This window comes from Glycine max, chromosome 16 (assembly GCF_000004515.6).
Source record: "Glycine max cultivar Williams 82 chromosome 16, Glycine_max_v4.0, whole genome shotgun sequence".
NCBI classification, from domain to species: Eukaryota; Viridiplantae; Streptophyta; class Magnoliopsida; order Fabales; family Fabaceae; genus Glycine; species Glycine max.
In genome coordinates this window covers 37,085,176-37,101,393 of record NC_038252.2, presented here as the reverse complement: position 1 = coordinate 37,101,393, position 16,218 = coordinate 37,085,176, and the positions used below count along the sequence as shown (strand labels likewise).

General features: G+C 30.2%; 1 protein-coding gene across 1 annotated transcript; it reads left to right on the top strand.

Moving 5' to 3' along the window:
• Positions 1-7,257: 7,257 nt before the first annotated feature.
• On the top strand, positions 7,258-13,371 carry LOC100803731 (ABC transporter G family member 11). The gene is made up of 10 exons (XM_003548227.5): positions 7,258-8,185; positions 8,832-9,121; positions 10,320-10,491; positions 10,605-10,727; positions 11,076-11,204; positions 11,352-11,546; positions 11,654-11,740; positions 11,839-12,111; positions 12,641-12,748; positions 12,850-13,371. Exons 1-10 carry the CDS (start codon positions 7,781-7,783, stop codon positions 13,186-13,188), a joined length of 2,121 nt encoding a protein of 706 aa, XP_003548275.1. The 5' UTR covers positions 7,258-7,780; the 3' UTR covers positions 13,189-13,371.
• The last annotated feature ends 2,847 nt before the right edge of the window (positions 13,372-16,218 follow it).

Here is a 16,218-nt window from a genome sequence, read left to right as displayed (position 1 = left end):
TTCACAAATTATTAATATTAATCTCTTCAGACAATAAAATTATTATTATCACATCTCAATTTTTAAAATATAGTATTGAAGATTGAAGATTTGGTCGAGCAATTAATTATGCTATAAATATTATCTTATATTACTTAATTTTATTAAATATTTTTAATATATTATTAATTGGGTATTAATTTTTAGTATCTCTTAAATTTTATTTAATTATTTATTTAATTTAGTGACAAGCTTGTTTTTGTCTTCATCTTCAAGTTTTTATTCTTAACTCTGCTTCAATTTCTTTTATTTTTATAGTTTCAGGTTTAAATTATATAATATTTTATATTGATAAATTTGGTTGCAACATGAAGCACGTGTCGAATATCTTTTAGGATAACGTAACTAATAGTGGGGTCTGCGATTTATTTGTGCAGAAATAAATTATTGGATAAATTATTTTTTTTCCTTTAATTTATTGGGCACCAATAATTAGTACCCTAAAAAATAAAAAATAAAAATTTTATTCTTTTTCATGTATAATATCGTGCGACTATCATATGTCAGAAAATTCATATTTATTTGACTTTGAAAATGTTACTGTAATTTTATTCTTTAAACTTAATTACATGATATTTTAGTCCTTAAACTTAATTATATAATATGATTATTTTTATTTTTAAATTATTAGGATGGTGATAATAAATGATATTTATTTATAGTGATAAAAATTAAATAAAAAATAATTATAAGATAATGAAATAAGAAATGGTATATTTTATATTTGAAATCATTATTAATTTATTTATTATATTTTAATTAAGTTAAAATTTTAACAAAAAATATTATACCAATAGCAAACAACCATATAACTAAATTGAAAATAAATAAGCACATGAAAATTAAATTATTTTTTATAAGAATTAAATTAAAAATATGTATTATGTAAATATATAGATATTTATAAACAATTTATCTGTAACAATCAGTATATTTATTTAATTAAGAATAAAATTAAAAAGTAAAGCGATGTAAAATAAATCATTTTATATGATAAAAAATTAAGACAAAATTAAGTATTTTCATTTTTTTCATCTTTTTCTCTATTTTATTTTTATTTTATATATTTCAACATGACTAATATGAAAAAATGAGTTATATTATATACTCCAACATGACACCCATAATTTTTTTCTCCTTTAAAAATATAATGGATGAATTATATTTTATGTTTAAATTTATAGTTATATATTTTAAATTAAAATTATAACAAGTTGTGTCCTCTAATACTCAATTGTTAAACAATAATGTAAAAATTGCAAAAAATTGTGTAAGAAAATAGTTCAAATACTTTTAAATTGATCAATTATTTTTAATTGTTTTTCATCATTAACATTATTTCATAAAAAAAAAATAGTCTCTGGTCCACTTTATGCAAATTCAAAAAACTAATGTTAAAACTAATTTATTATATCTTTTTATAAATTCAAAAATAAAATTTTAATTTTCCATACAGGACGTAACTATTAACACCTAACCAATTGAAGAACAAAAATGATATTTACCCGAATTATATTACCTTCTAGAGTACTTTAATTTGGCTATCCTCCCTAGATCATGCGCCACACTGTAAAATGTAAAGTTACAATTACATTTGAAAGTGATGAGTGAATAAATAAATAAAATAAAATAAAATAAAATAAAATACATTTGCAGGTTTAATAAAAGTACAGAAATTAACGTCTAATGACGATGGTTTGTTTTTCGATCCAATATAGCAGCTGAATTATTATTATTATTATTGCAACTATAAAGAATTTTATATTATTAATTTATTATAAATTACTCTTAATTTGATATATTATTTTTTATTTTTAATAAGATTTTAATAATTATACACTAATAATATAATCATCTAATATTAAATAATTATTAATATAAATTTTTAAATAATAATTATAAAAATTAATAAATTTATCATACTTAATGAGTTATAATTAAATAATTATATAAAATTATTTTACATTATAAATATATATTTCATTTCCTCTTTTAACCAAGTGTTGTGCAGGCCAAATGACCAAATGGAAGCATTTTTTTGTATTGTTAATTATCATTTACAAATTTATTTTAAATTATTACTTAAAACAGAATAAGTCATAACATCCATTATGATTTCTCGGTTAAAAGTCATAATCAGACTTTTAAGTTAAAAGTTATAACTGATATTATGACTTTTATTTTTATTTTCTAAAATTTAAGACATCTAAGTTATAGGTTTTTTTTTGTTTTTACGATTTTAATGTTGTTTATTATTTTTTAAATTTTTTATTTATAGAAATCATAAATTTATTTATGACTTTTTTTTTTGTTTTTGTACATTTTTAAATATATATAAAAATTATTTTTTAATTTAATTATTTAATAAATTAATTTTTTCTAATTTTATTTAATATTTTCTATATTTTTCAATATTATTTTATTTAATATATATTTTTAAAAAATTAAATGGTTTTATTTAAAATTTTCTTAATTTTTGGTATGTTATTTTATGTATCCACCCAAATGCCTTTTGACACTTAGAGAGAATGAAAAAATCAATAAATACGGATAGATTATATGATGTGATAGGAATAAAGAAAAAAAATATTGATACATTATTTAAAATAAATAAATGTTTAAATATCATCACCAATTATAAATTGATGTTTTCATTTGTCGACCACATAAATGTTTTATTCTTTAGTACTCTTGGATACAAGGTTATGAAATTAAAGGAAACAGAATTAGGTTGAGTCAAACTATGTAATTTATTTTTGGCTTACCAAAAAATGAATTGGGTTGTATTAACTTGTTTTTAACAGACACTTATGATGAGTCAATCTAAACGGGTCAGGTTAGTTTATTTTGACACCTTCATCTGAGAGTGTTAGACAGCTAGGACCTAATTTCTAGGTGTCAAAAGTAATACAATATAATAAAATTTGTATATTTCATCCAATTTTGTCTCTTTTGAGAGTTAACCTTTCTTTAAAAAAAATCTTTGGGCTCGAACTTTCAAGTTGAAATTTCAAAGTCAGGTCAACAAGTTTAACCTTTTCATCTAAACCTCTAATTATATACTAACAAGGTTACAAAGTCGTTATCCACTATGATTAGAAAACACAACTTGTTATTGTGTGTTTAACAATATTTAGTTGATAGTAAATTAAATAATTAGATAAATGTAAAGTCAGATTCATTAAGTAAATGGGTTATTAATAGAATAGATAAGTTTAAAAAAATAGTAACTTGTGCATAAGATTTAGAAAAACAAAATGGACTAAGGGAGGTGAGAAAAACAAAAATGATGGGTGTGGATAACATGGGTATTAGAAATTAGAATGGTTATATTATGATTTTCGCTTTCTCACTAGATGTATGGTCCAATAAACCTTTTTTGTGTTTACTCTGATGGGCTGGTAAGCTTTGTAGCCCGAAAATTGGTGTAAGTTGATTTTTGTAAGGGTGTTGAATCCTGCACCTACTTTTTTGTATCCTACACCTTCCTCTTCCAAGTAAAATTATGATAATACCCTTAATGAAGTCTCAACCACAACTTCTCCCCCTCCCCCAGCAATGCACGTCCCCTTGCTTCCTCTTTTGTGGCCTTCCTCCTTCGACTTGATCAATAAGTTCTTACTTCCTTCCTTCCTCTTTTGTTCGTTTTTAGTGGTGTAGGTTTTGGTTTTAGGTTGAATGAGGGTGGGGTTAGGTTTCAGTTTGGATGAGGGTGGCGGTGGGTTCTGGTTTGGATGGAGGTGAAGGTGGGTTCATACTAGGCTTCTAGAATAGGTCTTCTGGAATGACTATTCTGGAATGGTTGTTCTGGAAGACTATTCAAGGCTTTTTTTTAAATAAAAAAAAATCTTTTTAGGTCTCTTTAAAATTTTCTCTCAAAATTATTTTGTGGATTAAACTTTTTTTGTTTACCTCTATAATTATTCATTGACTAAGAAATATATTCATCCATGGTATATTTTGTTTTAGAATTTGTATGATTGTCCTTTGTTCTTCAACAATATTATAATATTTAATCATGATTGACTAAGAAATATATTCATCCATTGTAAATTTAGTTTTAGAATTTGTATGATCACCCTTATTCCTCATCAATTATATATTTTTAAAGTTAACTTGGGAAGATAAAGGTGGAAATTCATACTTCTTTATGAAATTAACTAGTATTTGGGGTTGTAGATTGCATTAATTCCCACCACTAACTCTGTTTCCAGAATGTTCATTTTGAAAGTAAATGTTAGGAATGATATTCTTGAAGGGGTGTTCTAGAAAGTAATATTGGGCTTACTTTGAAAGAAGCACCTATACTCCGAAACAAGCTTTCTAGAATGGATTTTTGACTTCAAGAGAGGCCTATCCGAAAGAAAAATATTTCGAAACAAGTTTTTTCTGGAAAGGTGTTACTTTCGGAATAGATTTTCCAGAAACCAAAAAAAAAAGGGAGATACAATGTGCCGAAATATACATGGCGTGGAGAGTTGGAGAAGGAAAGCATTGGAACCTCTAGTGTAGTTGGAAGAACACCTTAGTTGGAACCTCTGGCACTGGAAAACGAATGTGTTGTGAGAAGAAGAGAAGAAGAAATGGAAGGGTCTACGGGAGGAAGAAGGGGAAGAAAAGGAAAAAGATATAAGGGGTATGGGTAGGTTGAGATTTTTTAAAGATGGGAGGTGCTGGATGTGATTAGTGAGGTGTTGAATATAAAATACATTTAATGATCACTATATGAATTAAGGGGATTGTTATTTTGACCTCCTAAATTGCTATTCTCACTCTATATTGTGAAATGACCAACCTACCCTCCTTCCTTCCCTACCCCCCTCCCTCACACTTTCCTCTGTCTAGTTGGACACCCCCCTTCTCCCTTAATCTATTTATTTGTCTCTTTTTGGCTGTAGGTTTTTTTAAGTGTGTTTTGTGTTGACGATTTGTCTTTTTTTCCTACATTTAATTACAATTGAACTATGATTATTTTGTGTAATTATAATATCATGTGTACAACAATAAAAATCATATTTTTGTTGTATCTTTTTTTTTTTCCATCCTAAGTATATACAACTAAAAGACAATTTCATTGAATACTTATACAACACAATCGTATTTTTTTATAATAAAAAACTTCTCTTTTTTTTTTGGCTTTACATATCTACCCTTTTGAAAATATAAGTGAAGACGACTGTTCACTCTCAACAATAAAGTCGACAAGTGATAATGTAGGCATCAGCAATTAAAATGTTACCCTCCTTCATTTACGAACTTTATGAGCCATTACAACCTTATTGCAAATGAACTAAGAATACGATGAATGAATTTATCACGTTTTGCCTAATGTACAACCAGACATATCCAGCAATTTATCTACTCATTACTATTGCTTATACTGATAAACTAATTCCAATTAATCATCGCAATTAGTTAAGCTCAAATATGACCTTACCCTTTACTAGTTTCTTTGCTATACCTAACTCACGTGTTGAAGGTATGGTGGTCCTTAACTGCAAATGCCTATGGCCATATGGCATATGGCGTGCTTCTCAGTTCTCACCTCAACTTTGACTCTCAAGGGCTCGCACACGCATATATGAAATATTCGACCTTGCACAAATAAAAAAATATATGATTAATTAAAATATTAATACTATTAGAGTTTAATTTCTATGCATTTTTAGTATAAAATTCATTACACTAATAATCAATTAAAAAATATTGTTATTATGATTTTTAAAGGATTTATCATAAAAATCAATCAATTTAATATATATAACATATGTGACTGACTAATAATGTAACTTTTTTTTATAAGTTCATAGATTGATTTTTTTTTTATCATGATGATGTTAGTATCAAATAGTCACAAGTGGAAGTATGATTAATCTGTGAGATTGTGAGCACATACAATGAATATTTTTTTTAATATAATTTATTTTATATTTAAAGGATGAATTTGAATATTTAATTATTTGGTTAAGAAACATAAATTACTACTATTTTGTATCAAAACAATATATAAACTAGTTACTCGTATTATTAAACTAGTTAACATAAATTTTACTACTAAATAATAAGGTTAGAACTATATTTGATTTAATGGCCATCCACAAATTAATGAAAAAGTTAATATCTTTAAGGGTGTGTCGGTAGTTCTCCTTAATAAAAAAGAAATGAATCTTGCTATAATTAATATTTTTTCTTGTAAAATAGTAGTAATAATAATAATAACAATAATAAAGAATATGGCGGTACTAAAATTCAACTCAGTTGTGTAAAAAAAAAGTTCAACTCAGCCATTACATGTATCTATCTAATCTACATGGCATTATTTTACTTCTTATCCGTCATTAATAGCCTTTAATCAATTCTCCACTCCCAACTTATTCCCAACTAAGATTTAAAAAAATAAAATATGAGAATGGAGGCTCCTCATTACGGCGAGCTTGTAACGAAATGACAACGTTAACCATTGGTTCATTCATCAATACAACTCAGTATTAATTGGCCCCACCCATGAGCTCACGTGGATACCCTTCTCTCAATCAATCTCATCTTTCCACCATGGCTAGTTTTGCTTACCAATAAAGAAAGGGTTTGGTTTGGCTTCAGAGGGCATGCCAAATTAATTAGGCTCATGTTCCTGCACAGTATATTTGTATGTCACAGGGTGAAAAAATAAACAGGGTGTTAAGCTATACATTTTTTTAAATGTTATATTATCTTATATACATGTTTTTCATTGATTAAAATTTATTAAAAATTATAAAATTATGAATAAAATTTGTTAAATAAGAAATCATACCAAAAAATTTTGTAAACTTTAAAGAATTTAGTCAAAAAGTGTGTTTAAAAAGAATATGTTAAAAGACACTATTGTTACCGACCAAATCTAACAAAGTTGATACATAATTAAATTTTTTAAATATATTGATAAATGTTCAACTAATTATACCTATGAAAAAATTTTGTTTAAAGAGATATAACCACTTGGTTTATGACCTTTATATCCTCAAGATTAGTATGATAGTTTCTGATTATACTTATATTTTGTTTTTTAAGAAAAAAAAAAAAGAGAGACGGTGTTGTTAACCTTTTTCAAAAAAGTGAAATGGTAATGGAAGAATGGATAGAGGGTCACAGGGAAAAGTTTAAAAGCACACACAATATGAAGTATGAACACATACTACTTCACAGGGTTAAATGGGGGTCGGTTTGGCATTAAATGTAGCTACCAACAACTAGCTGCACAAATTAATTGCTTCCATATAATGGCCTGAAACTTAGTGCTTGCTGCTCTCTTAATATTTGCTTGGAGAATTGGGCTCTCCCAAACAAGTAGCATGTAGTAGCAGCAGCATATGTTGTTTGTGGTCATCCCTTACATCAGTTGATCAGAATATATAATAGCCTTTGCTCCAATCACTTCCTCTTGTTCATGCCATAAACTAAACCCTTTCAACAGTTACAAATGTATGCAACTCCACAAAGGCTCTCTTTTTGCATGAGACATCCTCTCTCTTAAAACCTCCCTCCTTCAGTCAAAGCTCCCCCAATCATACTATTCCCATTTCACCACTCACACTTTTTTCCTCTCGCTCTTATAATAACTTCCTCATATATACACTTACTCTCCTTCAATAGGGTAACTTTTGAATTTGGTGCCCCCCCCAATCTTTTTTTTTCTCTATTTTGTTTTGGAGTTTGGAACATATATAGTATTGAAGCCTAAAAGATTTTGAAGAAAAAAGCGATGAGAAACTCTGAAGCACCAACACATGGTGGCATGGAGATAGAAGCAACAAGGCCTTCAGCTGGGAATGGTTCAACAATAACCCTACCAGGGTTGAGTCCTCTGAGTGAGACCCTTTGGAGGGAAAAGGCCAACACTGCAGAGATCATTGGTGATGTCTCAGCAAGGCTCACATGGAAGGATCTGACTGTGATGGTCACTCTCAGCAACGGTGAGACACAGAATGTTTTGGAGGGTCTAACTGGTTATGCTGAACCAGGAACCTTCACTGCTCTCATGGGACCCTCTGGCTCAGGAAAATCTACTCTCCTCGATGCACTTTCTAGTCGTTTAGCTGCAAATGCCTTCCTCTCAGGCACCATTCTCCTCAATGGTCGCAAAGCAAAACTCTCTTTTGGCACTGCTGTGAGTCTTTTTTCCTTTTTTGCCTGAACAAGTTATATACTCCCTGGTAGCTAGGTATGTGTTAAAATATAGGAGCTTTATTTTATACTGTTAGATGCTATATTTTTTTATTTTTAAAATGGAAACTTTATGGTATCATGGAAAATTTAAGGGCTTTGATATTGTTACTCAGAAAGCCTCTCTTTTTGTTTCTCTCTTTGTACTATGTCCAAACTCTAGGAGTTTTCTGGGAACCATAACAACATAAAATTAAAAAAAAAAAGAAGATAGATTTTTAATTTCAAGAATGGAGCAAAATGTTTCATTCTCTTCTGGCTATGTAGTAAATGCTCTATACTAAATGCATGCTAGCTGTCCGTGTCTATGTTTGATTGGAAGAATATATAGTTAGTTTGGTGATAACACTTAATAGTATTACTTTCGTCATCTATCTTTGTTTACTTTAGGATTTGTTTGGTTTTGAACTTTTTGAGAGTAACTATGGTCTATGGTTTTTCTTAATTATGCCTAATAGACTACTACTCCATGTGTTATGTTTGAACATTTAAGCATATCATTATTAATTTCTTATGCTACTTTTGCCAAAGGGGTACATAATTTGTTCCTAACAATTGGTTCATTATGCGTTGTAAACATAATTAATTAGGCCTATGTGACACAAGATGACAACTTGATTGGTACCCTAACGGTGAGAGAAACGATATCATATTCAGCCCGTTTGCGTTTGCCGGATAACATGCCATGGGCAGATAAACGTGCTTTGGTTGAGAGCACCATAGTGGCAATGGGGCTCCAAGATTGTGCTGACACAGTGATTGGAAATTGGCACTTGCGTGGGATCAGTGGTGGGGAGAAGAGAAGGGTTAGCATTGCCTTAGAAATCTTGATGAGGCCAAGGTTGCTTTTCCTTGATGAACCAACCAGTGGACTTGACAGGTTGTTAGATATCATTTTATGTGCATTTATTTTCCTTGTCCTAAGTGATCACACGTATGCTATTTAGATTTATTTAACTGCTACCAAATATGTGTGTATAATTGTGCTCCATAATTGTGCCTTTATGGTGATTGACATTTATATAGCAAAAAGTATAGTCATGCACGTTTAATCTTAATTTCTCCCCCTATAAATGCAGCTTTTCCTAAATGGGGTTTTCTTCTGGTACTATAATTTTAGTAAAATAGAAAATATATTATGTAATGATTTAATTTCATTATACTGTTTGTAAAAAATATTTTTATTTGATAATCTGCAGTCATGTCTTTTAATAAGTTTCAAAATGTCAAAATTTGCATTTGAAATTTTTTATAAATAAAAGAATAAATATTTGATATTTTAAAATTTTGATACTTCTCCTTTTTATGATAATGAATATGACTTCTCCTTTTTATTTTATTTGGCTTTTAAGATAAGGAATATTTCTTTAAAAAATTACTAATTTTTTTGGTTACAAAAAATTTACTATGATAAAATACTTTCTGAAGTTTTGTTAAAGTGATAAATATTTTGAAACAAATTAAAATAATTAAAAATGTGGGATTTTTTTTATTTTTAATGTTTTTACAACAAGAGAAAGAGATGTTTTAAACATGTCCTAAAATACACAGTAAAAAAAACCATTTTAATTGAAGGAGCGGTTCAGTAAGTAGATAGGTTAGAGAATTCTCTTTTCCAAGTATTTTGTCTTTTCTGCTGTTACGTCTGGGTGCAATTAATTGATGTATGCTTGTCTTGTAGGTGTTTCTAATTTCTATATCCGCGTAATAATAAACTTTCTACTAGTATATATTTCGGGAAAGGAAAAACGTGCTGCAATAAATAAGGGCAATGCAGTCTCTCTATACATAATTTATCGTAGAAGTTCTTATTTATCTCTATAAAAAAATTGTACAAACAAATACAATTTCTTAAAATGAATTTGGAAGTTATGTCTTCGTCTTTTTGTTGTTCTACATAGTCACAACATCAATTTGTGTGCACCTTCTAAAGGGAGATTACAATATTCTATAAATAATAGTATTTTTGTTGGAGAATGTTTGTTATGTCCCCAGTTGTTCAAATTTGTAAAGTAGGAACATCTCTTTTTGCTGAACTTATGTCTTGATTTTTTTTGGATTTTTGTCTTTTGTGGCAGTGCTTCAGCTTTCTTTGTGACGCAGACACTACGTGCCTTGGCAAGGGATGGAAGAACCGTGATAGCCTCTATTCATCAGCCAAGCAGTGAAGTGTTTGAGCTATTTGACCAATTATACTTGCTCTCTAGTGGCAAAACTGTTTATTTTGGGCAAGCTTCCGAGGCATATGAGGTTCAACTCATTTCTCATTTTTTTTCTCCTTTTTGCAATGTTTCTTAAATGTACTATGATTGTAAAGAAATGGAGTTTTTTTTTGTGATTGTTCCAAGTGATTTTGTCTGCAGTTCTTTGCACAAGCTGGCTTTCCATGTCCTGCTTTGAGGAACCCTTCTGATCACTTCCTCAGGTGCATCAATTCTGACTTTGACAAAGTCAAGGCCACTCTTAAAGGGTCCATGAAACTCAGGGTATTCACCTTTTTCTGCTTTATTATGACTCTCAATTTTTGTTTTTCAATTTTACAGCACTATATATACAGTCATTAATTACTAACCATTTTCTCACTTAAAATATACCTTTTAATTTTTATTTTGGTTGTAAAGCTCTTTCCAAAATTTTGAAAGTATTTTTTTACAAGGGGTGTGTGTCGGGGGGGTGGGGGGTTGAGTTTATTTATTTACTTTATTTCTAAATATTATCACTACTTTTAATTAGGTTATGGTTATGACAACATTAGTTTCAATTTGTGTTTTTTATCAATTATTGTATAACTACATATGTCTTTGCTAACATTTAGTTTGAACCTTACTTTCTAGTTTGAGGGAAGTGATGATCCTTTGGACAGGATCACTACTGCTGAAGCTATCAGAACTCTTATTGACTTCTACCGCACTTCTCAGCACTCTTATGCTGCAAGACAGAAAGTGGATGAGATATCCAAAGTTGTAAGTGCTTTTGAATGGATTTAATTTAAAAAATACCCAAACTTAAAAATGATGCAATTGAGTATAGTATATATATGCTCCTTTTTTTGTTCATTTTCTGGAGTCAATTCTACAATGTTGTGATCTTAAGAATGATGCATTTTGCAGAAGGGAACAGTGCTTGAAGCTGGAGGAAGTGAGGCTAGTTTTCTGATGCAGTCTTACACCTTAACCAAACGTTCCTTCATCAACATGTCAAGGGACTTTGGATACTACTGGCTTAGGCTTGTTATCTACATTGTAGTCACTGTTTGTATTGGAACCATTTATTTGAATGTGGGAACAGGCTACAACTCTATTCTGGTACTTATCTTTGATACTTGAAAGCAATTGAAATTGTTATAAATGGAACAGTTTGGCAAGAAATTTGTCTTTCTTGGAGTTCATGTGCTTGACTTGTTTTTTTCCAGGCTAGAGGTTCTTGTGCATCTTTTGTCTTTGGTTTTGTCACCTTCATGTCAATTGGTGGATTCCCTTCATTTGTTGAAGACATGAAGGTAAATGTTTTGTGGCCCTTATGCAACCACTAATTACAATCATCATTATACTCAACATAATGTAGTAGAATATCTGACACATGCTATTTCAATCACAGGTTTTCCAAAGGGAGAGGCTTAATGGCCACTATGGTGTCACTTCATTTGTCATCAGCAACACATTATCTGCAATGCCCTTCCTGATTTTGATCACCTTTCTCTCTGGAACCATTTGTTACTTCATGGTTCGCCTACACCCTGGCTTCTGGCACTACCTCTTCTTTGTGTTGTGCCTTTATGCCAGTGTCACAGTGGTTGAAAGCTTAATGATGGCAATTGCTAGCATTGTCCCCAACTTCCTCATGGGCATCATTATTGGAGCAGGAATTCAGGTATGCATGTCTCTCCCCAGAATCTAGCACATGTACATTAAATTACACCCATCCAAAACATTAACATCTCTTCTTTTAAACTGAGAAAACTTAGATGCAGTTTCGTAAGTGCTTTTAGTACCGTTCTCCAATTAGAATTGGAGTTTCATCTCGGCTGTGATATTTAATGGAATATTTTATACAGAAATTACTGAGATGAAACTTTAATTCTGATTGCAGACATCACTAACAACATCTGTAGAGCTGCATCTAAGTTTTGTCCCTTATCAAATGTCAGAGTACTAATTACACACCATGTTGCATAAGCAGTTAAAACTAGTTTGTCTATCTCGCTATGGATATTCAGAAATATTGATAACTCTTCACCTATTTAACACCTACGTATAGAGAGATAGACACAATTTTCTTTTGGTAAAACCTTTGAGCTTAATTTGCTCTATAATATGTTAAATAGTCCACTTGAATACTTGATCATACATTCATACCTTATTAAATTGATTTTCCCCCCCTTCTATTTTTGAAATTTCAGGGCATATTCATGTTGGTCTCAGGCTATTTTAGGCTCCCACATGATATCCCAAAGCCAGTCTGGCGCTACCCAATGTCATACATCAGTTTCCACTTCTGGGCACTACAGGTAAACATATAGAACTAGCACAGCTCAATTCATGAAAGCCATGCATGTGCTTTTATTGCATCTAACTTTGATGATTCAAAAAACAATGAAAACTCTTTCAGGGTCAGTACCAGAACGATTTGCGCGGTTTGATATTCGACAACCAGACACCAGACCTTCCAAAGATACCGGGTGAATACATCTTGGAAAAAGTGTTCCAAATTGATGTCAACAGATCAAAGTGGATAAACTTGAGTGTGATCTTCAGCATGATTGTGATCTATCGCATCATTTTCTTCATCATGATCAAAGTCAACGAGGACGTGACACCGTGGATCAGAGGGTACCTTGCTAGGAGGAGAATGCAGCAGAAGAGTGGAGCACAGAACACAACTATCGCACCTGATGTTCTCACTCAGTCACCATCTCTCAGAACCTATGTTTCCACTCAAACAAAATGAAGGCATCAGAAGTTTGACTCAAATAACGAAGCTTTCATTATCAAGTAGGGATTAGATATATATAACTTAACATTCTTCTTCTTATTTTTATACATTCTTGGTCTTTAACAATGTTGGCATATACTCTGAGCTTCCCTAAGAATGGGATGAGTAATATGAAATTCTGGAGTGTTTTATTAGTAAGTCTTCAATGCCTACTGTTTATAATTTTTTCTTACCAAATCCGCAATATATATATGTTTCATTGTCCTCCAAGACTCTTGAGTTCAATTAGTACCAAAAGAGGGGGAAAAAAAAAGAGAACTATTTTGTGCAAGGAAAAGATTACCCTCTTCATATGTCTAGAAGCACCATGATCTATTATGTGTTGAACATCAGTGAGCTAGGGTGTGGTCGTAGTCAAGCTTTGAATATTTAGTAAGGACTTACACAAGTGAATTTAATAGTAATCTGACCTAAAACGTTAAGACATTAAATATATGAGTATTTGTTACTTGTATGTTACTTAACATATTCAATTCTATCCAACGTGAAATTTCTTGTTTGCACGTGTATCCCAACAATTTCACTATCGACACGACACATCGTGGGTTGTCATTATCCCAACAATTTTTTGCCTTTTTGATCCTGATCGTTAAGTGTTAACTAACAATGTTTAAAAGAATTCATTTAATTCATGTTAATCTCAATTGTAACTATAGATATCAAAATGAGATGTTTTAAACTAAAGATTAAAAGAGAAAATTAGTGTAATTATAAGAACCAAAAGAGTAAATAAACATTTTATTATTTAGTCATGTAAACAGATTTTGTTATAATGTATCGTGGATAACTAATTTTGCCTCTCCCTTCTTTATTTCTGTTTCTTTTATTTTCTTCTTTTGCTTTTATAAATCCAGAATTAAATTTGGATTTGGTTTTATTTTATATATCTTGGTACTTTTCATAAATTTGTTTGGGCCAACATAGAATTAAAAAAATGGTCTGCTTCTATTTTATTTTATTTTGGTTTTGGGTAAATTCCATAATCCTAAATTTCAAATGTAAAAACTAAATAATAAAATAATAATAAAACTCGAGACTTTTAGGAGCCTCTATAATCTAATAGCTGATTATCAATATATTTTGTCCTCTAGAATTTGTTAGTGGAGGGAGAACCCTTTTTTTATTCGCACATACCAACAATAGAGGAATCATTATCTCTTAAGTGAGCGAATCATTAATTTGATTCTTGAAATTAGTATAAGGAAAGTCCCTGATGCTAAGAAAATAGCAAAATGATTTTTAAATTATCAATTTATTTGACATACTCTGTTAGACTATTTGTAATGAAAGTTGTTTATAGGGTTTTTAAACTTAAAATTTAGTTCTGAATCTTCTGATGATGTGATCTCGCCATTAAAACAATTGTCATGACAATTTTTAACATGAGAACCCTTTGTTTATACAAACAATATATTTTTAACCTTGTGGAGTAATAGTGATGTGATAATTGTAGGTCACGAAATGTAAGTTAAATAAACTTTACCATACTTGCATCATTAAAAAGGCTCTTAAAAAGGCTGAGTTGACTAGTTAAATATTTAAGTGACATTCAACTAAACACATGTTCAGAACTGATCAGATTAATCCAAAATTTGATGAGCAACTGCACTTTATTCTCCTTCCATTCAACTAAATGTAAACCAACTTGCCTTGCCCTTGCAATCCCCCTCTGCCCATCCTCTACTTGTCACTAGTGAAAACCACAACCACCATAATAATGGCAGCAACCACCCACCTTGAGTCACAACCACAACCGCCATAATAATAATAATACCACGCATGTACCAATGTACATTTTTTTTACTAATACCAATGTACATGTCTGTTCTCTCATATTCGCTTTTTTATTTTTTTTTTGTTAATTTGTTTTACTAGTTGTAGTTGGATAAGGCTCGGCTCAATCTTTTTCTTCTCAATTAATGTTTTGGGATTTTCTTTGTGTACCAGTTATTTTTCTTCTCCACTTAACATATTTTTTATACTTCTAACATTAGTACGACTCTCAAAATCAGCCACATCATTTTCAAGAATGTTGGGTTTTGCATCATTTACTATTGCAGCATTGTTCACCATTATGTCCAGCTTTCCACACTTGGATATAGTTGTGTTAACTGCATTTTCAACATCGGTTTCTTTGGACACATCACAGTGTATATAAGATGCATATTCAGTTCCAATGTCATCTTGTACTGATTGTCGTAGTTGATCTTGAATGTCTGCAATCACCACCTTTGCCCCATGTTTCCAAAAGAGCCTTGCCATGCATTCACCAACTTTTCTTGCCCCACTTGCGATCAAATTAAGCCACTTTTCCTTCTCATCTGCACAAAATTGTACAATGTAATAAAAAAATACCTACAATTAATTGCATGTCTCTTACTTGAAAATTATCAGCAATTTTCATTTTGTTTTCTAATGCCCCCTTAAAATATATTTTTCATGGCATAATTGATCTCCTATATCATAAATTTGAGCACTTCCTTTAGACTGTCAGACTCTTCACTCTTTTAATTAATTCACTTTTTTTCTCTCTCTCTCTTCTTTTATTATATAATGATCTTCAAGCACAAGTTCTCAGAATAAAATTATTTTTTAAGATTTTATAATTTTTAAATTTATTGCCTTTAAAATATTATTATTACTATAGGGCAAAAGGAGACACTTTGTGCTTCTACGTTTTCTTTAAAATAAAACATATAATAAAGAGAAAGGGAGGAAGTTAAATAAAAATGCAAGTTTACAGTTGAGGGGGTAAAAAATCAGTTATGATGGGGAGAGTGAAGATGATCTCATGTGCAATTGGTAAAGTCATATAAAGAAAAGTGAAGGAAAAAAGAGATGTCTGCTATTATATATTGTTATTATATATAGATCATACAATTATATTCAAATTTAAAAATTAAATTAAATAATATTTTATGTTTTTATGTTAATCAGAAGGAGCGTTTTGCCAAACCTCGGATGCTCTTAATTGTTACTGTATTT